The sequence below is a fragment of the Macrotis lagotis genome, chromosome 2, assembly GCF_037893015.1.
Source record: "Macrotis lagotis isolate mMagLag1 chromosome 2, bilby.v1.9.chrom.fasta, whole genome shotgun sequence".
NCBI lineage: Eukaryota > Metazoa > Chordata > Mammalia > Peramelemorphia > Peramelidae > Macrotis > Macrotis lagotis.
This window is the reverse complement of record NC_133659.1, coordinates 236,089,615-236,111,741: the sequence shown is the minus strand read 5'-3', so window position 1 is coordinate 236,111,741 and position 22,127 is coordinate 236,089,615. Positions and strand designations below refer to the sequence as shown.

Genomic DNA, 22,127 nt, shown 5'->3' with positions numbered 1-22,127 from the left:
CAGTAAGAGTCTGAGGCAGATTTGAACTGAGGTCTTGCTGATTTTAGGCCCACTGTTTGATCCACTTTCTCACCTAGTTGATATAACAAAATGCTTTTAGCAATGCTTTAGTACCACTTTATACTAAACAAATGAGCTAGAAACTAGTAAGTGCCCATTGATTGGGTAATGACTAATCCAATTATGGTACATAAATATAATGAAATATTACTATGCTTTAAGATATGATGTCTATGAAGATTATAGAAATTCATGGAAAGATTTATTTGAACTGATGCAAAGTAACTTATTCAGGAAAATAATATTGAATACAGCAAATTAAGTGGAAAGAATGACAAGAAAAGCAGTTAAATAGTTATATAATGACCAAAGTGCGTCTTAGGGGGAAAAAACAAGAACATATGCTTCTGTTGAGATATGTGAGAATATATGAAGCATTGCATATAATATTAGATTAATTTAAAATATAGGTTAGTTTTGCCCTTTTAAAAATGATTTATTATAAGATATGAGTCTGGATATTTAAGGGAGAAGGGATGTATTAGGAAATGAGGATGACATAAATCTAGAAGACATTAATATAAAGACAGTAGCAAAACAACCAACAAGAAAATTTTTTAAAAAATCACAGAAAAACTTCAGTATGATGAAAAAATACTATAACTTTAAGAAGCTTTGAGACATGGGAAAAAAATTCAGATAAGGACTCAGTAATGGTCCTAAAAATGGACTACTGAAAAAACATACATAAAACATGAAGAAATGAGTTAGAAAAAAGTACCAAGATTATTATGAAGTTTAATAATGAGGATTTATTCATGGAGAACATGAATAAAAGAATGGATTAATTGAAAAACCAAATTATTTCATTGGAAAACTGACTAGTGAAAATAGAGAAACTGGTAAAATTATACTAAAAGCAGCATAACTGTCAAAAATGCTTTGGCAACTGAGTGGAGGATGACTTGGACTGGGGCGAGATGTAGTGGTAAAGATGTATGTAAAGATAAATAGTAAAGATGATGGATCTAAAAGTCATTAAACTTTAAGTAAGCAACTAATATATTCCAGACACCATGCTCTATGTTGGGGTTGAAACAGAAACAGTCTCTTTCATTTAGGAGCTTACTATAAGGGAGAAATCTTTAATATGTATTGTTATACATAGAAGACCATGACAAGCAAGTGAATTGGATTTGAATGAGGGGGTGCTGTGCTAAGTCACCAGCCTCATGTTTTCCTCCAGAGGCATCTGGGTCCAGGTGATAGAATATGAAGCAAATATGAATCAGGACGACTGGAGATGCTTCTGAATGTGAGGTAATCAGGGTTAAATGACTTGTCCAGAGTGACACAACTAGTAAGTGTTAAGTGTCTGAGGTCAGATTTGAACTGAGGTCCTCCTGATTCCAGGGTCAGTGCTCTGACAAAATGTATAAGGAGGTTTGAGGAAAAGAGAGAACTAGTAGAGAAAGAATTAGTAAAGGCTTTTGTGTAGAAGGTAATACTTGAATTGTTTATTGAAGGGAAATAGAGATACTGAAAAGAGGAAGGACTGCATCCTAAGCCTTGAGGACAGCTGATGCAAAGGCATACACACCTGGAGTGTTATACCAGTCTTCTGGTTAATCTTCCTGCCTCAAATCTCTCCCCAGTCCAAGTCGTCTTCCACCCAGTTGCCAAAGTATTTTTCTTAAATGCATATCTTTCTGTGTCTTTCAGTCAATTGGAGTTACTCCTATTATTGCCAGGACTAAATATTAAACTCTTACCTGGTATTTTCAAAGACTTTATAAATTTTTCAGTCTAGTTATATTTTATTATATTTATGGTCTTATAGTTTCCTTGCTTCCATGTATGCTCTGGTCCATGGACATTGGCCTTTCTTGCTGTTCCTCGAAAGTGCCACTTCATTACTGGCTATTGCTTTTCACTAGCTGTCTCATGCCTAGATTGCTTTTCTTCTCACCACCTAGTTTCCCTGGCTTACTTGAAGACTCTTAAAATCCCAACTTCTGGGAAGATGGCAGATAGGAAGGAAAAGTATAGCCTAGATTTCCTCCATCAAAGCTTCTCTTCAGAGATCTATGAAATATACTCAAGAAAAAGTAAACAAGTCATTTTTCCAGCCCAAACTTAGGGACTCAGATTGGTCTGCAGTCACTGGGGGTGGGACCTGGCCTAGGTGCACTGCATATGAAATGTTATAGTTACCAAGGACTGAAAGAGAGCTGAAACTGGTCAGCAGGGCGGAAGAACCTGGGCAAGAGGGGATCCCAGAGTATCCCAGAAACTACATACAGGATTAACATTCAGGAACTGGTACGTCATTCACCCACCACCTGTTTCTTGGAAGATTGGGATAAATTTGCAAATAAGTGGACAGAAGTCATTGCTAGCAAATTTTAGTTTTGTGTGTCAGAACAAATTCTGAAGCAGACAGTAGCTGAATGATCTCAGGAACACAATATCCTCTAGTTTAGGGTGAATGCTTCATTGTAATAATTGTCAGTACAGGAATCCCTACCAATGAGGAAGCTGTTTTAGTCACTCAATCCAGAGAACCTCCTAGCAGAGGACTTTAAAACAGTCTGAAACTCTCAACCAGGAACAAGCAAGCTGTTAGGCAGAAACCAGGATCAGGAAATTATAGAGCTTAGACCAGGAGGTCTGAAAATATACAGGCACTCAGTTTGACTAGTGAAAACAACAAAAATAGATAATACAGAAGCACAGATTAGGCATTAGACATTAGTAATCAGCACTAATATAAAGTTCAAAGTAAGGCAGTAGGCTGAAATAAGGAATAAACAAAAATAGACTCAATCTATAAATAGATAGGATAGATATTAAGGACAGAGAGAAGCTTAAGATAGAAGTACAGAAGAGTATGACTTAAAAACATCTATAAGCAAAGTCTCAAAGAAAAATTTATTTTGGACAGAAGTCCAGAAAGCAAGAAGTTGGGATTTTTTAACTAAAAATTATTTTTTTAAAAATGACAGTAGTAGAGGAAAATATGGGAAATATTTAGAAGAAAGATATGAAAGGAAAATTAAAAACTTGGACCTAGAGATTTAGAACCTTAGCCAAGAAAATAACTCCCTGAAAATTAAATATACAACATAGAAGCTATTAATTCCAAGAGTTAACAAGTTGCATTAAAACAAAGGCAAAAGACTGAAAAAAGAGAAGAAAATGTGAAATTTTATGACAAAATAATTGACCTGAAAAGACTTAAGCTTTTTTTTTCCTGTGCTGAGAATCATAGGACTGACTGAAAAACATTGAGGAAAAAAATTCTTAGAACCAGAAGACAGTGTAGAAACTGAAAGAATCCACTGGTGATCTGAAGAAAAACCTCAAAATGAAAATTTCAAGGAATATTGTGGCTGAAATCCAGAGCTGACAGGTCAATGGAAAAAAAAATGCCATAAGTAGCTAAAAAGAAATCTGTTATAAAAGTGGTAGTGGAGGATCACACAGAAGTTACCCATAACATTTAAGGAGTGGAAAACTTGGTGTATTATATTCCAGAAGGCAAATAAATGATTAGGCTGATCAAGAATAGCATATTCAGTTAAATGGAATATAATCATACATGGAGAAATATGTATCTTTAATGAAATAGAATTGAACTTACAACCATTTCTGATAAAAATACCTAAGCTGAATAGAAAATTTGCCATAAAGATAAAGGTGTCTGGGGCACTAGGTCAGGGCACTAGATGACACAGTGGATAGAGTGCTGGGCCTCAAGTCAGAAATACTCACAAATCTTTGTGAATTTAAATCTGACTTCAGACACGTATCAGCTGTGTGACCTTGGACAAGTCACTTAACACTGTATGCTTCAGTTCCTCATTTCTGAAATGAACTGGAGAAGGAAATGGCAAAGGGCTCCAGTATTTATGCCAAGGGTAACAGAGAATTGCACATGACTGAAAAAAAGAACTTAATGACAGCAATAATTAGAAGTCAAGAGAAGCATAAAAAAGGTAGAACATGGATAAACAGACATAAAGCAAGGTTCAACCATTTACATTATTATGTGGAGAACTAATATGTGTAGCTCCTCAGAACTTTATTATCACTAGTATTTATAAAGGGAGTTTAATTAGACACAAAGCTTGGAACTGGTTGTTGTGTTTTGATGATCTTAATAGATGAATGAAAAGGTTAGGAAAGAGGAATACACTTTGATAGGAGGAAGAGGTCCAATGGGGAAAATTATCTCATAAATGGGTGCAGAAATAAAAGTTTATTCAACCAGGAAGAAACCATGGGGAATGTGATTTACAAGATACCCTGAACTTTGTTTTCATTTGAACTGGCTAAAGGAGTGAAAAATGTCATACAAACACAGTTTGGTAAAGAAATACATTTTATTCAATAAGGAAAGGTGAGGGAAAGAACTGAAAGGAAAGATTCAGGGTGGGTAAAGGATTGGGGGTGCTGTGATGGAGGGCAGATTAATTGAATTGGTTAAAAAACAAACCCACAACTCTTTTTTTTTAAGGTTTTTTTGCAAGACAATGGGGTTAAATGGCTTGCCCAAGGCCACACAGCTAGGTAATTATTCAGATACTCCTGTCTCCAGGGCCTGTGCTCTATCCACTGTATCACCTAGCTGCCCCCAAACCCACAACTCTTAAAGAAGAGATGAGGAGGAAAAAAAGGAAGGAAAAGTATAAGATATGAGAATGGACTATGAGGAATGCTGAGTGTCACAGATTGAGTGGTTTCTAATTGTGCTGTAGAAGACTTTTGAGAGTCCCTTGTTCAGTAAGGAGATCAAATTAGTCAATAAATAAAACCATAAAAAATATTGTAAAAATAATAAAATTTAAAAATTAATAATAAATATTTTAAAATAAAGAAATTATTTTAGGTTATTTATTGGAAAGATCAATTACTGTAGCTGAAGCTTGAATATTTTGACTTCTTATTAAGAAGAGACGACTCATTAGAAATAGGCCCTGATGTTGAGAAAGGTTGAATACGAAAAGAAAAGAGAATGGCATAGTATGAGATTGATGGTGTCATGGGGCGGGGGGGGGGCAGGGTGACTAGGTGGCACAGTGGATAGTGTGCCGACCCTGGAGTCAGGAGTGCCTGAATTCAAATCCGGTCTCAGACACTTAATAATTATCTAGCTGTGTGACCTTGGGCAAGCCACTTAACCCCATTGCCTTGCAAAAAAAAAAAAAAGATGGTTTCATGGGAAAATGTAATATGAATTTGGATAGACTTTGGGATAGAATAGAGGATAGAAAGGTCTGACAGGCTATGGTCCATAGAGTCGCAAATAGTTGGATAGGACTGAATGACTGAACAACAACTATAGGATAGAGGGAAATATATAATTAGCAATCAAAACTGTTAATGTTAATGGGAGGAACTTGGCTGTAAAGGGAGAAGAGGACAATAGAATGGATTAAAAGCAGAATCCAATAGTATGTTATTCATAGGAAACACATTTGAAATAAAGATACAGAGTTAAAATAAGGAAATGAGGCATAATCTGTTGTGCTTTAACTGAAGTAAAAATGGCAGATGTAATAGTCTCAGACAAAGCAATAACAGAAATTATAACAGGGGACCTCAATTTACCCCTTTCAAACATAATTAAATCTAACCAAAAAATAAACAAAAAGTAATGAAGAATGTAGACAAGAAGTTTAGAATGGTTAGACTTGATAGACTTGATAGACCATGGGAGAATATTGAATGACAGTAGAAAAATATATACCATATTTTTAGCACCTCCACAAAAAGTGATGAGGGCATAACGTCCTCATAAACAAATGAAGAAAAACAGAAATATTGAATATATCTTTTACCAGCCATAATGCAATAAAAATTACATTCTAAGAAGTACCTTTGCAGCAAAATTTAAAAATTAATTGGAAACTAAATAACTTTATCCTAGAAAACTGGTGCACATGCCTTTTATACTTTTCTTCCTTACTTTTGCCTTTTGGAAAGTTGGAAAGACAACTTTTAAGATATACCTCAAATGCCATCTACTTTAAAGTACCTTTTCTGATTTTATTAATATTCCTTACTCTCTTCCCCACCCCTTTCTAATATTATATTTATTTCTTATATCTTATCTTATTAATCAGTAAATATTTTTTGAGTTCCTACTTGTGTTGGAGATACCATAATATATTGTTAGACACTAAAAATATAAGTACAAAAAAGAAAATTCCCAATTGCTTATTATCTGTGAAAATAATATATTCTCTCAAGTGGAATAATAATATCCTTAATCACAGAGATGCCTGATTTTTGTATTTATGCCTTCACTAACTAGTATAGTGCCTTTTACATATTAGGTACTTAATAAATACTAGTTTGGGGATTGATTTTTATTAGGATCTGTTGTTTAGTAAAGTTAGTACCAAACTTTGAGCTTTTCCATGAATCTAACAATGATGTCATTTTCTTAAGGTCTAGAAAAAAAGCAATGTTTTATTGTACCTTACCATTAGGGAAAAAAGATAATGGTCAGGTAACTCAAATTAGAAAACTATTATATATTATGGTAAAACTAAGGAAGCAAAATATAAAAATGTTTTGCTTATTGATTAGATATTATTTTTACTCTGACAGTGCTTTATTTACAGTATTCATAATGATTATATATGAAACTTTAAATAATAACTAGGTTTCTAAATGTTTTTATTAATAGTTTCTATGTGACTCACATCCAACCAATTTGAGTTCAAATAAGGATATAAATTTGAGATTAATTTCATGTATAATAGTTGTATGTACTGTGTGCATATATACTGCACATATCCATTTACATGTATATATTTTATATACTAACAATAAAAGAGAAAATAACACATCTTAAAAGTGAATTTAAAAGCATAGTTAGCTATTTAGCAACTGACAAAGTATCCATCTCATGAAAGCCATTAACGAATAATACTTTTTGATGGTGATGACAACATCAGATTATGCTTTGATTTCTTGTAAGAGTTCTTCCTTTCAGAGGGGTAGTTTAGTTTTTTTAGTTTGCTGGTTTTGTATTTCATTTTACAGAACATAATTTCACTTTATACTTATCATATGTGTACTTTTTAGTCAACAGTCACCAGAATCAGTGATCCATATATTTTCTATGGAATGCTTAATTTTTAGTGTTACTACTTTAAGCATTTAATCTCTTTAGATAAATACTCTATTATAAATCAAATGAATAAACAGGGAAAAATTATTTGTACTTGAAAGTCTATCATCTTTTTAGCCTAGATTTTTAAGATAATCTTCATGATTATGGAATCACATTATAAGTTAAGTTTTTTGTATTAATTACAATTATAATTTTGCAATAATTATCATTAAACCCAAATATGGATCAAAAGCCAGTTATTGCCACAAAATATTATTGCTTTTGAATATATTTATTATGGTAAATATTTATTTTGAATTTTTAATTTATAATGATGGCAATTACACACAAAAAAATGAATTAAACAAATTTGACAAGCAAAAAAGGTATTTTAAGGAGACTTTATGTCCTACTGAAGGCTTTTCAAAGGGTAGTATAAGCAAGGTGATATGACACAGAATAGCTGTTCTCTTTATTACTTCCACCTTCCATAAATATTAAAATTTATTAAGCTTCTGAGTTCCCTTATCTAGGCAAACCAGTTTGAGTTGATCTTGTTATTTCTGTTAGGTTATAAAGAAGATAAATAAAGAGCAACTTTATTCACTGCTCACCTTATATTTAGGATGGATTCTGGATTTTGTTTAATTAGGAACATTAGTTTTAGGTGATTAAAATGGAAATGATTTTATTTGCCTTGTAGAACAAAAGGGAATAATTTTTATCTCATGTTCTTTATAGAACAGCTGCTGGTTGGATTGAAAGACAAAGATACAATTGTTCGATGGTCTGCAGCAAAAGGGTATGTTTATTGTCATTTGTCTGAAATTAGTAGATGAACCTGATAAGTTTAATTTTCATAGACCTTCAAAAATATAACTTTTTGGTGAATTGTTATTTTTGCTAGATGATAAATTCAACTGTTATTTCAATGATTAGATTTTTTTAAGGGCAAAAAAATTGTTTGCCTAATTGAAGTTGATGATAAAAATTTTTATTGTAAAGGTAATTACTAACATTGAAACTTCAGCTTCATCCCCTCGTGTCTAGTCAGAACCTGAACTTTTCTCAAGTGTCTTCTCAACTCTCTTTATAGTATTAAGATCTGTTGAGAATGGACTATGAGGAATGCTGACTGAGTGTCACAGATTCAATGATTTCTAATTGTGCTGTAGAAGACTTTTGAAGACTCTTCTCTTCTGGCATGCACGTTCTTTCATTTGAGTTCCAAATGCTTTAAGTTTACCTGCTAACTAGTTGTACCTGATGGTATTTCACTCATGCCTTTCTTTTTTGAGCAAAAGTCACTGGTTTGAACGTATATCCTTTCACTGTTCTGGAGTCAAAGCTAACTGTAAGCCAACTGTCATGATGAAAAGGTTCTGAGGATCCATTTCAAACCAAAGGCTCATTATTGTTACCTGGGAGAAGAATGGATATATGATAGTTGCATTTTAAAGCAGAATAATGCTTTATCCTAAATGGCAAATCCATAATTATAGATGATTACATATTAATGGCAAGGTTAATGGGAAATGCATTCTTTTCTTAGGAGATGTCGTAAAAGCTCTTCAAACCATGTCATGTCAGATTCAGCCTCCAAAAAAATGTTGGACTAGTTTCTTCTCAGTTGCTGTAATCTTTTAACAGTTTCGTGCCCAGCTGGATACAAGTGCATGATGCATTTAGAATAGTATTGAGGGGGCAGCTAGGTAGCGCAGTGGATAGAGCACCAGCCATGGAGTCAGGAGTACCTGAGTTCAAATACGGCCTCAGACACTCGATAATTACCTAGCTGTGTGGCCTTGAGCAAGCCACTTAACCCCATTTGCCTTGCCAAAAAAAACCTAAAAAAAAAAAAATTAAAAAATTAGAATAGTATTGAAATGTGCTGATGAGAGTATACCTGTCCTTGCTCTTGTTCTTAATAGCTGTAGGACTATAGTGTCATAGATGTGGAGCTGGAAGGGATCTTAGGAATTGATGTAGTCTCATTCAGTGTAATAACAGCAGCCCTTGAACATCCTTCACACACATGGAATTTTTATTTGGTGATTCTGTGAAGAATCAAGTTGTAGTAAATCCCACTAACACAACTTTTGATTGTTCAATTTGGTGATGCAATTGTACAGTCCTACATGAAACATTGGCCTTTTGTGGTGGTAAATGATGAAAGCAGATCTAAAGTCTAAGGGGAATAGGAAAGGGAGATAAAAAATTTCTGTACAGAAATATTTTCTGTGGTCTTGACTAAGGTAAAAGAAATTGCCAAGCTTACTTGGAAAAAATTTATAAATGCTGATGTCACAATACCAGCATACTTCAATAATTCCCAATATCAGGCCACCAGATTTACTGAAATAATTTTTGGTGAGTGTTCCAAATCATCAAGAGTAAACCACTCTTGCTAATGGCATAAAATCTTTAGACAACAAGGTTGGTGTCAAGAGAAATGTATGGATTTTTGATATTAGGAATGGCATTTTTGAGTGTACTTTAAGTATACATGCTTTGAATCAAGATGCCTCCCCTTGCTGATCTTCTGGGGGGTAGATATCAGGGACTAAATGAAAGGATTTTGGAACTTGAAGTGAGATTTTGGTCTTACTGTTATTTCTCCTCCTCCGGGAACAAAAGAAGTCACCCAATGTGGACGTTGTATTTGCCCAACTTGTTTAAAAAAAAAGCTCGCTAGTCATGCTGCTCTCCACACTGGAAATTTTTCCAGCTGAAAGTTCATCAGGCCAACATTGTCATGTGTCCTGAAGGAGAAAGCCTCTGTGATACACACAGTGACGACCAGAAATTGTTCTGTGATGACTTCTGTGAGACCTGTTGTGAGGCAGAAGATCATGAGAACCACATACATTGGCCAGTTGTAGTGGCCACTCATGTGTAGGGAGAACATCAAGGAAATGTTGTACACTATGTGTCATGGTATAAAACAAATTCAAACAATTCTTAGTCAAGAGAAAGAGTTCTGTATCAAGGGCTAGGATGTGGACTGAACACAAAAATACATCCTTGAAAATGTTTTATAAAGGAAATCATGCAATATAGGAATATCTTCAGAGTGAGAAATAAAAAAAATTGAGCAGCACAATATGAGAAAAATCATCGTGGAAATACAGAAAGAGCTGTTCTGGAAGGTCTATCAGAGAATGTTATTATTGGGGCCTAAATAGGAATATAAGCTGATGAAACAAAGGAAGAAATGGGAGACCATGATGTCCAGACAAAGCAGATCTCTAACAGATAAAAATCAAAGAGTTGGAAAAAATGATGCAGAAACTCAGTGTGGAACTGCTCCAGGAGTCAGTCCAGACATATTTCCAAGACTTGTTTCCTAGGTTTCAGAAACGACAGTTTTTCCAACCATTTTTTCCAAGGTTTGATGATCATGTGTTTAATATAATGGCAGATCAATTTGTTCACATCTACCAAAGTATATAATTTCTATAGCCTGAGGAAGGAAGAGGGACCAGATGACCTGGCTGAGGTGAAATGGTCATGACAGTCTTTGCATATCTCATGGGAAAGGGTATGAAGAATATAAAAGACCAATTTGGGTTTGATTTGAAGTCTCAATCACTCAGTTTTGACTGCCTCAACACAGGAAGACCCAAGAAGCATATGAACTGGCTAAGCCATTTCAGAGTTTTAAAAGATGTAACATTAAAACAAGGTTTTAAGAAAAAAAGAAAAAGAAATGGCATTTTTCATGTCTTCTTTATTACCATTGAAGATGACATTTTTGGGGTCAAATGCAAGCTAGGAATACCCATTTAGGTGACAACCACATAATCCACAAAGAACCACATTACTGAGTTCAAGTGAAAACACAAGAAGGAAATCAGTGATAACAAGAAGTCTACGTACTGTCTGCATACTCCTTGTGAATATGCAAAGCATATTCTTTTCCATTACCCAGACCAATATTGAGATTGACTTTCTCTATGGAGGTATTTTTTGTCCCTGAACTACTTTTGAAGAGCTGAATCAGGTTCTCTTCAGTGGTCAAAGATCATCAATTCTAGTTTGTAAAGCCAAGTTAGATGACAGATTCATGTTCCATGCACATCCCCAGGAAACTTCGGTGGGACTTCTTCAAGGAGCTGAAATATTCCTGATGAGGCTGTTGTTTATGGTGCTACTATCCAGGCTGCCATCTTGTCTGGGGATAAATCTGAGAAAGTTTAGGACTTGGTATTAAAAATGTTGATAGCATTAGGTCAGTTTCAGCCTTACTACTAAGCAGATCAACTTCTCTCCCTATTCAAACAACCTGCCTCCTGAGCTTGTTCAAGTTAGAGAGCAATGAAAAAGGATAACAACCTGCTTAGCAAGTTTGAGCTCACAGAAATTTCCCTTGTCTCCAGGGTGTTTCTTTTATTGATGCAAAAGGTATCCTTAGTGTATTTATTATGGCTAAATTAAATAAGCAAGTAGAATTAGATCAGTCGTCAATAGCAAAAGTTGTTTGAGCAATGATGGTCCAGGAATCTGAGGAATACTAACTGAAGTAAGAAGCAGAGACATAAAGTATATTCCAAGAACTTACTTGAAGGTTACAGTAGAGGATGAGAAACTGCTAGGCAAAACTGATGATGAAGACAAACAGGAGATCCTTGATAAATATATTATCAACCATATTGCTTCTAAGAAAGAACAGTAGCAGAAAGAATCAGAGGTCATTACTAAGCTGTACCAAGTGCATTCCCAGATAGTAGAGCACACCATATCAGGAGGCACTTCTGGATCCACTATTGAAGAGGTTAACTAAATACACCGGAACACAGCATTCAAAACAACTTTACAAAAATTGAAGGACTCAAATTTGGAGCCAAGGCAGTTGCATTTAAGCTATAATGTAAATCTGGGCATACTGATGTATAGAGGGAGAGAAATGAAAAACATTGTACTTTCTCCGTGAACAAATGTGATTCTTGTCCAAGGGAAGAAAATTTATTTTAAAAAAAAAGACTTGATTTAGTCTAAATCTTTTTTGTGATGATAGAAAACTTAAGCCAAGAGAGGCTTAGTAATTTTCCCAAAGTCATACAGTAGAAGAGTTTTTTCCCAGTACTCAGCTGGTTCTTGCGCTCAAATGATGACATTTATATTTCCATCCCTGAAACAAGTAAGCTTCATTGATTTGTTATTAAAAGAAAACTGCGGGAGGCAGAGCAAAAATGTAAACATGTGATCTCAATCACATGTTCTTTGATCTTATCTATCTATCTATATCTATTTATCTATCTGTCTATCTATGGAGGTGAACCTCTGATTTGGAATAAATGTTTTGAAGATGTAATTTGCATCTTTTGCATTAATATATTTTTGAATGCTAAGTAGTATGTTTTTGAGGTTGTTCAAAAAGATCCACAAACATTTTGGAGGCAGGGACAGATTTTTGATTGATGATGTTTCAGTGAAGCTTGCAAAGGCAATCATTTTATAATTGTATGGAGTTGGATTATTTTCCCATATTTTTCCTTTCAGTATTATATTAATACCTCATTAAGCAAAAAGTATCAGAATGATATAACTGAATTGTTTTTGTTTATATGTATATGTTTGTGGTTTTTTTTCCCTTCTTACAGAATTGGTAGAATGACTGGAAGATTACCAAAAGAATTAGCAGATGATGTTGTTGGTTCAGTATTGGACTGCTTCAGGTATGTGAAGATATCAAAGTGAAATTATTTTCCCTTTAGAAATCATTTTTGTAATATAATTGATTCTCTGTCCTGTGATATTTGGGTTCATCTACCTGGTTACCTTTTTAAAAAATTAAATTTTGTTTTGTATTCATAATGAGCTTCTGCCTACCCCAAATTGCAAAAGCAAGAAAAACAAAACCCCTGTTAAAGTTCATCATCTCTCTCTATCAGAGCATTTTATCTGGAATTTTGATTATTTTATTGTGTTGATCAAAATTCCTAAATTCTCAAAGTTTCTTGTCTTTAAAATCTTGGTGATCTTGAATATATTTTTCTCTTGGTTCTGCCCACTTCACTCTGCATCAGTTCATACAAGTTTTCCCTGGTTCTTTGGAAGACATTCTGTTCATCATATCTTACAGCACAATATTATTCTATCACATCATATACCACAACTTCTTCAACCCCAATGATGGATTCTGCCTCAATTTCTGATTCTTTGCTGCATGGATAAAAAATTTACTATCCCTAACCCTAACCCACTGCCCTGCAAAAACCAAAAAAAAAAGAAAGAAAAAAAAGAACCAAAATAAAATAAAATAGTAATAATAGTAGGGGTGGCTGGGTGGAAGACAGAGCATTGGCCCTTGAACCAGGAGTACCTGGGTCCAAATCCGGCCCCAGACACCCAAAGATAACCCCGCTACGTGGCCCCAGGCAGGCCATCCAGCCCCACTTGCCCTGCACCCTTCCCCAAATAATAACAAAAATTGTGCTTGAGTCTTTGTTCCAACACCAAAAACTCTGTCATGGGTGGATCTCATTCTTTATGATAAGTCCATCACAAAAGTTATTTCCATATTTTTCCACTGTTGCCATTGCTGAGCGCAACTCCCTCCTTTCTTATTTCTCCACTACCATGTACTCTATTTTCTCTCTCCTTTCACTCTGACTCTGCTGTAGGGTCGCTGAGTGGCTCAGCATGCAGATCCCTGGTCCTGGGGCCAAGAAGCCCTGAGCCCCCATACCACCCCTTAGGCCCAGAATCCACCTGGCCCTATGGTCCTGGGCAGGCCTTCCAATCCCAGCCCCTTGCAAGAAGTAAGAAAGAAAATGTGTTATATCTGGCCACTCTCCCCCCATGGTCCATCCTCTCCTCCATTATTCACATCCCCACCCCTTCCCCCTGCTCCCCCCTCCTTCTTACTCCAGATGTCTATACCCCATTGAGTATATTTGCTGTTTCCTCTCCTAGCCATCTCTGATGAGAGCAAAGGTTCCTTCATTCCCCCTTGCCTCCCCACTTCCATATCATTGCAATAGCTCATTGTAATAAAAAAAATCTTATGTGAAATATCTTGGACTATTCCCCCTCTCCTTTTTCTTTCTCCCATTCCATTTCCCTTTTTTTCTATTGACTCCATTTTACACCATATTTTATCTTCGAATTCAGCTTTCTCCTGTGCTTCAACTATAAAAGCTCTCTCTACCTGCTCTATTAACTGAGAAGGTTCATATGAGTATTATCAGTGTCATTTTTCTATGCAGGAATACATACAGTTCATCCTCATTAAGTCCCTCATATTTCCCCCCTCTCCTCCAATCTCCATGCTTCACCTGAGTCCTGTATCTGAAGATCAAACCTTCTGTTCAGCTCTGGCCATTCCAAAAGGAACATTTTAAATTTCCCTGGTTCATTGAAAGTCCATCTTTTTCCCTGGAAGAGGACATTCAGCCTTGCTGGGTAGTTCATTCTTGGCTGCATTCTAAGCTCTTTTGCCTTCCGGTATATTGTATTCCAAGCCCTACGAGCTTTTAATGTAGTTGCTGCTAAGTCCTGTGTGATCCTGACTGCAGCTCCACGATATTTGAACTGTTTCCTTCTGGCTGCTTGTAATATTTTCTCTTTGACTTGGGAGTTCTGGAACTTGACTATAATATTCCTAGGGATTGGTTTTTTGGGATCTCTTTCTCTGGGGGATCGGTGGATTCTCTCCATTTCTATTTTGCCCTCTGCTTCTAGAATATCAGGGCAATTTGCCTGTAGTAATTCTTTGAAAATGATGTCAAGGCTCTTTTCCTGATCATGACTTTCAGGTATTCCAATAATTTTTAAATTATCTTTCCTAAGTCTGTTTTCCATATCAGTTGTTTTTTCAATGAGATATTTCAGATTTTCTTATAATTTTTCATTCTTTTGGTTTTGAAGTATTGATTCCTGATTTCTGTTAAATTCCTCAATCTCCCTGAATTCTATTCTTTGTCTGAAGGATTTGCTCTCCTCAGAGAGTTTTCTTATCTCTTTTTCCATCTGGCCAATTTTGCTTTTTAAAGCATTCTTCTCCTCCATACCTTTTTGAACTGTTTTATCCATTTGACCTAAGCTGGTTTTTAGCATGCTATTTTCTTCAGCATTTTTTTTTTGGATTTCCTTGACTAGGCTGCTGACTTCATTTTCATGTTTTTCCTGCATCTCTCTCCTTTCTTTTCCCAGTTTTTCTTCCAACTCCCTCATTTGATTTTTCAAAGTCTTTTTTGAGCTCTGTCATAGCCTGAGCCCAATTTCTGTTTTTCTTTGAGTCTTTAGATGCAGGAGCTTGTGCTTCCTCATCTTCAGACTGAGTATTTTGATCCTTCTTGGGCTCATTTGCAAAGTATTTCTCAATAGTCTTCCTTTTGTTTCTTTGCTTGCTCATTTTCCTGGCCTGGGCCTGGTTTGAGGGTGCTTCCTGAGCTTTTGGGACACTCCCACAAGGGTCTCAGTGTGTGAGGCTCTGTCCTCCCTCCTGGTCTGTGAATGACCATAAGTACCTCCCTCTGCCACGGGGCCGAGGTGGGGGGGCCCTGCTATTCTATGGGGGGGCCTAGACTGGGATCAGGATCTGAATGTGGTCAGAGCCCCAGAGTCCTGTTTCAGGGGCAGAGGACAGAGCTGGGCAGTCTCTCTTCACTCCCCTTCCTCAGCTCAATGGGCTCATGCCCGGGGGGCTCCACCTGCTTCTGTTTCCTGGATCAGGGCTGGGGAAAGAAGATGTTGCTTGCTGTGTGTCCTGAGGGCTAGGCTCCATGTGCTCGCTCTGGCAGAGGTTCCCCGCTATTCCCCCACTTATTGCCAGTGCTCTTTGGGGTGCAGCTCAGGAGACCCCCCCCACTGCTGTGAGCTGAGACTCCCAGTGCCCTGGGGCTGCCTCCAGGAGACCGAAGTTCTTTGGCTCTGGCGGGCCACCCCTCCGGTGGGCCGTCCCAGCGACCCCAGGAGCAGAGCCTTTCTGCTCTTTTCCAGGTTACCTTGAGTAGGAGAACTGCCTCACTGGGTCCCTTTGTGGGTTCTGTCTCTCAAAACTTTAGTTAGAGTCCTTAGCTGATGAATTTTATCAGAGAGCCCCTAAGACTTGATCCCTTCTTGTCGCCATCTTGACTCCGTGCCCCCCCCCCCCAGCAAGTTGGTATGATCTAATGAGAGGTTATTTACTCTTCTTGTGACTGTGATCTGTGAGTGAAAATAAATACTTTTTTATGCCCTGGAACAGGAGAAGGGTCCTGCTCCCCTGCAGCTGCAAGCTCTTGTGTGCTATTGCTCCCCTTTGTCCTTGGGCTACCACCCAGGATTATGACCAGGATCCAAGTATGGACAAAGCCACAGAATGTTGTCTCATTACTAACAATGAGATCCCTTTTGTTTGATTTCTTTACCATTTGAGAGCTCCAGAAGCAGTGTTGCCACTGCTGATTCAGTGCCTCCCAAGGCCTGCTCCTGGTTTGCCGGGGCCTGAACTGAACTAGATCTGGGTCTGCAGTGACATGGGCCAACACTGGACTGCCCTCCACTCTCACCTAGGAATGAAAAAGTTTTTTTCCCACTTGCTAAATTGTCTTTGGAATCTATGGCCTGAAAAGTCTGGAAATCACTATTGCTGCCACTAATTCAGTCTCCTAGAGTCCCACTCCTGGTTTGCTGGGGCTGTACCAGCACAGCTTGCATTGAATTGGGCTCTTCCCATCAACCTTTCATGTTGTCTTGGGCTGGAAAATTGTTTACTTCACCTTTTTGTGAGTGCTGTTGCTGTAGAATTTGTTTAGAGACATTATTTAAAGTTATTTGGAGGATTTGGCAGAGAACTCAGGCAAGTCACTGCTGCCCCATCTCCCCTAGCTACTATAATTTGCATACATATAAGTCATTTCACTATGACTTTAGTGTTCTGGGAATATTTGATCAATCTCTATGTGTAGTTCTTCTGAGTCAAACAAGATGTGCATTTTAGTGACTTTTTGGATGTAGTTTAATCCCTGGTTTCTTAATCTTTTGATGTCATGGACCCCTTTAATGGTCGGGTGAAGTCTCTGGACATTTGCTCAGGTGATATTTTTAAATGCAAATAAAATAAATAGAATTATAAAAGAAACCAGTTATAGTGAAATACAATTAACAAATATAAAAAAAAATACATGAACTCCAAGAAAAATACCCTAGTGTAACTAACTCCTTTTTATATGATAGCTCAGCAAATATTTTAACATAGCTTTTCTTTCTTAACCTTTTCTTTCCAAAGTCTTGCCTTCTCTAAGCTAAAGTTACTTATATGACATGATCTTAAGTCCTTCAATGTCCTGGCTGCTCATTTCTAGATGTTTTTCTGTTAATAATGTACTTAAAATGTGGCATATCTATAACTGAAAATATAAATGAATTCTTTAGATGTGGTATGACTATGGTAGGCAGCAGGATTATTATTTCCCTTGTTCTGAATGCTATCCAATCCAATCTCACATTGCATTTATTCCCTGTTCTTTTTTAAGACCTTCTGTTATATAGCAATTCCATCTTTTACCTTGTGCTTATGAAATTTGTTTTTTTAAACCCAAGAATGACTTGACATTTATCCCTATTAAAATTCATCCAATTGGGGCAGCTAGGTGGCATAGTGGATAAAGCACTGGCCTTGGAGTCAGGAGTACCCGGGTTCAAATCTGGTCTCAGACACTTAATAATTACCTAGCTGTGTGTTCTTGGGCAAGCCACTTAACCCTGTTTGCCTTGCAAAAACCTAAAAAACAAACAAAAAACAGCCAAATTTAAATTCATCCAATTAGATGCAACTCATATAACTCTGGCTTTTGAGATCTATTGACATCCTACTCTTGTCATCTAGTTTGTTGTATCTCTTTGTTTCCTGTATCTTTGATAAGCATGGCATTTATAACTTTATCTAAATGATTTAACCAGGGCTGAAAAAAAATTTTTCCCTTTCATCCCAGTGTTGACTATTGTATCAAATTTGGATCAAAATACAAATTTCACAACAGATTGGTTATAGTTGTAGTTTATGTTAGTTTCTTCCTGACTACCCTTTAAATGAACCTAAAACAACTGAATAACAAATAAAACTTGCAGAAAACATGTATTTTTCAACTTTACATACTCTTGCACCAAAAGAGTTAAAATAGTACCATAGATCTGGAGCTTCCAAGTTCAGATCTATTTGTTCAAGCTGTTTCAAGTTCACCTAACTATACTGTCTTCTAGTTGATAACTTGATATTTGAGCAGAGACACTAAAAGATGCTTTGAGGGGCAGCTGGGTGGTGCAGTGGATAGAGCCCTGGCCCTGGAGTCAGGAGGACCTGAGTTCAAATGTGGCCTCAGACACTTAATATTTACCTGGCTATGTGACCTTGGGCAAGTCACTTAACCCCATTGCCTTGCAATAAAAACCAAACCAAAAAAAAAGATGCTTTGCTGAAATCTACCTCCTGAGGTTCATGAGCTGCCAGTTTAAGTACACCAGGATTTTGTCAATGTGAAGGAAACTTCTAGTATGGAAATTAGATCTGCTAATGTAGATTTCAGCCACTCTGTGATTTAGTAGATAAGCCCTTTAGGAGTTGCATGAATTTCATAGAAGTTAAGTGACTTCCATGTAACCAGAAAGTGTCAGAGGTGGGATTTAAATCTAAAAGCTGCCTCTATTATCTGTCTAACAACACCATCAAAAAAAGTAAATGAAATTTTCTTGCATGTCCTGTTCTTCATAAAACCATTTGCTTTTTGTGATCCCTGCTCCTGTTTCTAAATGTTTATATTTACTCTGTGCCCTTAATAAATTCTGGAATTTGTCCAAGTTAGTTTTACTGACCAATAGAGTGCTATTCCCACCTTAAATGTATGTGTGTATATCTGTATACATACACACACACACACACACACACACACACACACACACACACACACACATATTTTTAATAAAAAATTCTCCCTACCCTCCAGAAGGAATGATATACAACAACAAAAATGGGTTTTAAGTAATGATTAACTTTTGAGAAGGTAGTATAAAAGATAGAATTCAAAACACCTCAAGTTAAACTCATGTTCTATTTTTTATTAGTTTTCAAGAAACTGATAATGCTTGGCATGGTGGATGTCTGGCTTTAGCAGAGTTAGGCAGAAGAGGATTGTTACTACCTTCTCGACTCACAGATGGTAAGTAGTGAAAGTTTTTTTAACATCATTTTATAGCATATTGGCATTTCCAGTACACTTTTAATTTTTGCATACAGCTATAAATGTGCCTGCTTTTAATACATACTGTGATTTCAAATCTTGATTGGATGTCATTAAAAGATATGGATATATTGGGGGTTTTTTGTCCTAAAATGTAAAGTCTGTCTCTTAATCGGTTTTTTAATTTGAAGAAAAACTATTTCATCAAAATTTTCCTGGATAGATTTTTCAGGAATAGTTAAAAGTTTTGTTAATACTTCCTGAATTTTATAGCACAGAAATTTCCCAATGTAGGGCAGCCAGGTGGCACAGTGACCTTGGAGTCAGGAGGATGGGAGTTCAAATCCTTCCTCAAACACTTGACACTTACTAACTGTGTGATCTTGGGCAAGTCATTTAATTCTGATTGTCTTGCATCCAGATTCATCTCTAATCATCCTGATCCCTATCTGGTCATTGGACCCAGATGGCTTTGGGGGGAAAAAATGAGGCTTGTGCCTTAGCACAGCACTCCCTCACTCAAATCCAGTTCATGTGCTTGTCATAGTATCCTCTCCCCAATGTCATGGTTTTCAAAAAAAAAATGAAGGACAAAAACATCATTTCCCAAAATAATCCTCCCTGAACCCTTCTTTTCTTGTTTATTTATGTTCTTTGGTTATTTATATACATTTGTCAGATATGTTCACTTTATGGCAAAGTGAACATATCTGACAAGTATATGTAAATAAATATTGTGCAGCAGAGAGAAGTTTTAATTTCCTCAACACTGGCCTAGTGATGATGATCCAGTTTCAGGTACAGATATTACAGAAAAACCAGGGCTTGAGTTGAACAAAAAGGGGTCATATTTCTCTGATCTGCTTATGATCTATGCATCAATGAATGGGAGAAGCTTCCAAGACAGGATGGATCATCCAGCTGTAACCTCAGAGAGTCTATTGAAAACAGCTTGCCTTTCCAGGGAGAGAGATAATGAAAAGAGTGACTTGCTGAGGTACAACAGAGATGCAATAAGTACCGTGAAAAATTTCACCCAACTCTGACCTGTGGCATCAAGAAGCCACAGTATATGCAGTGGCCACATACAGGTAAACTATCTCAGTTGACAGGCTAACTCATGTTGGGGGGTAACCTGCAAACCTCAAACCCATAGGTGACTTAGGAGGATATCTACCTCAAGCACATGAGCACTTCTCTTGGCATAATAGACTCATGAGAAAAATTTGTTCCAATAGCCATGAAGGCCACTGAAACAGCCACTGTGGAGTGCTTCAGACATTGAAGATGCCAAATGACTTGCTGAGTCACAGCAGAGAGACAATCAGTACTATGGAAAATTTCATGCAGTTAAACTGTTAACCTTTGTGCAACTTTTCTTTATTTTTCTTACTAAAATTTGAGGATGGAAAGAAATATCAGGAATAATGAAGGGAACAAGTATACCTGATGTCAGGCAAAGCAGTGAGTTTACGGGCAGCTAGGTGGCAAAATGGATAGAGCACCAGCCCTGGAGTCAGGAGTACCTGAGTTCAGATTTGGCCTCAGATACTTAATAATTACCTAGCTGTGTGGCCTTGGGCAAGCCACTTAACCCCATTTGCCTTGCAAAAAGAAAAAAGAAAGAAAGAAAACAGTGAGTTTGAAGATAGGGATAAAATGGAATGAATGTGTTTGTTTGGTCATCCAGTATAGAGTGGAGAAGAAAATAAGATTGGATAGGTACAACCAGGCCAATTCTTGAAAATCAGAGTCGTAAGTTGAGCTTTGAGAATGACAGTAGTACTATGCTTATAAAAGATAAATCTAAGAGTAGTAAAAGTAAAGGGAGGAGGGGAAGGAGGGCATTGCAGTAAAGAGCCTAAAGTCAAAGAATTGTAATAATCCCAGCCTGAGGCTAAGATATAGATAATCTTGATGCCATTTTGACTGGAGAAGGGGATGAGTTATGTACCCATATAATTATAATTCAAGTTAGAAAATGTCTGAGGACATAAGAGAAGTTGAGCAATTTCTCATGAGAAATTCAAGAAGGAAAAAGTCATATCTTTTGGGGGGGGTGCTAGAAAGAGCATAATAAGAGATGTGTCACTTGAGCTGGGTCAAAAATTTGTTTGTCTCACTAGGTAGCATATTACATAAACTGGAAGACTTGGTATTGGCAAGTACTGAGTTCACATTTTGCTTCAGACACTTAAGAGCTATGTGGGCCAGTGCCTTCATATTTTTGTTCTTATTTTCCCATCTCTGTAATGGAGATAATCATAAAACTTAGCATAAAGGGTTGTCTTGGGATTATATAAGTTAACATTTGTAAAGTGATTTACAAACATTATGGTGTCATATAAAGATGGGCTATCACCATCATCGTTATCATCAATTGGCTGCAGTTTGTGTGTTTTATGCATAGAGATGAAAAGTTGATTGGTTTCTTTGGAGCATGGTTTGTGAAGGGAAGTCAGTTACTTAACAAGCATTTATTAAGGGCCTATTAAATGCTAGCTACTATTCTAAGCATGGGAGATATAAAACAAGGCAAAAGACTATCTCTGCTGCTAAGGAGCTCACATGTAGGACATGTGAGATAGGATGCAGGTAGGACACAGCATTCAAAGATACACACACACACACAGTATTAATTGGAAATAATCAACAAAGAGAAGGCACTAGATGAGGGGGACTGGAAACTGATTCCTTCAGAAGTTTTATGAGGGACTTTTAGGAAGTCAGGGAAACCAGGATGCAAAGATGATGAGGGAGAACATTCTAGATATGGAAGACAGATAGTAAAATGCCTAGAATTAGGTGATGGAATGTTCTGTTTGAGCAATAGAAAG

General features: G+C 36.7%; 1 protein-coding gene across 1 annotated transcript in view; it reads left to right on the top strand.

The window, feature by feature from the left end:
- TBCD (tubulin folding cofactor D) overlaps window positions 1-22,127 on the top strand; it is a 401,955-nt gene that overhangs the window by 93,827 nt on the left and 286,001 nt on the right. Inside the window, exons 12-14 of the mRNA XM_074225195.1 lie at window positions 7,868-7,928; window positions 12,730-12,804; window positions 19,175-19,269. Of these exons, the coding sequence (XP_074081296.1) occupies window positions 7,868-7,928; window positions 12,730-12,804; window positions 19,175-19,269 (231 nt within the window). The remainder of the gene's footprint in view (window positions 1-7,867; window positions 7,929-12,729; window positions 12,805-19,174; window positions 19,270-22,127) is intronic.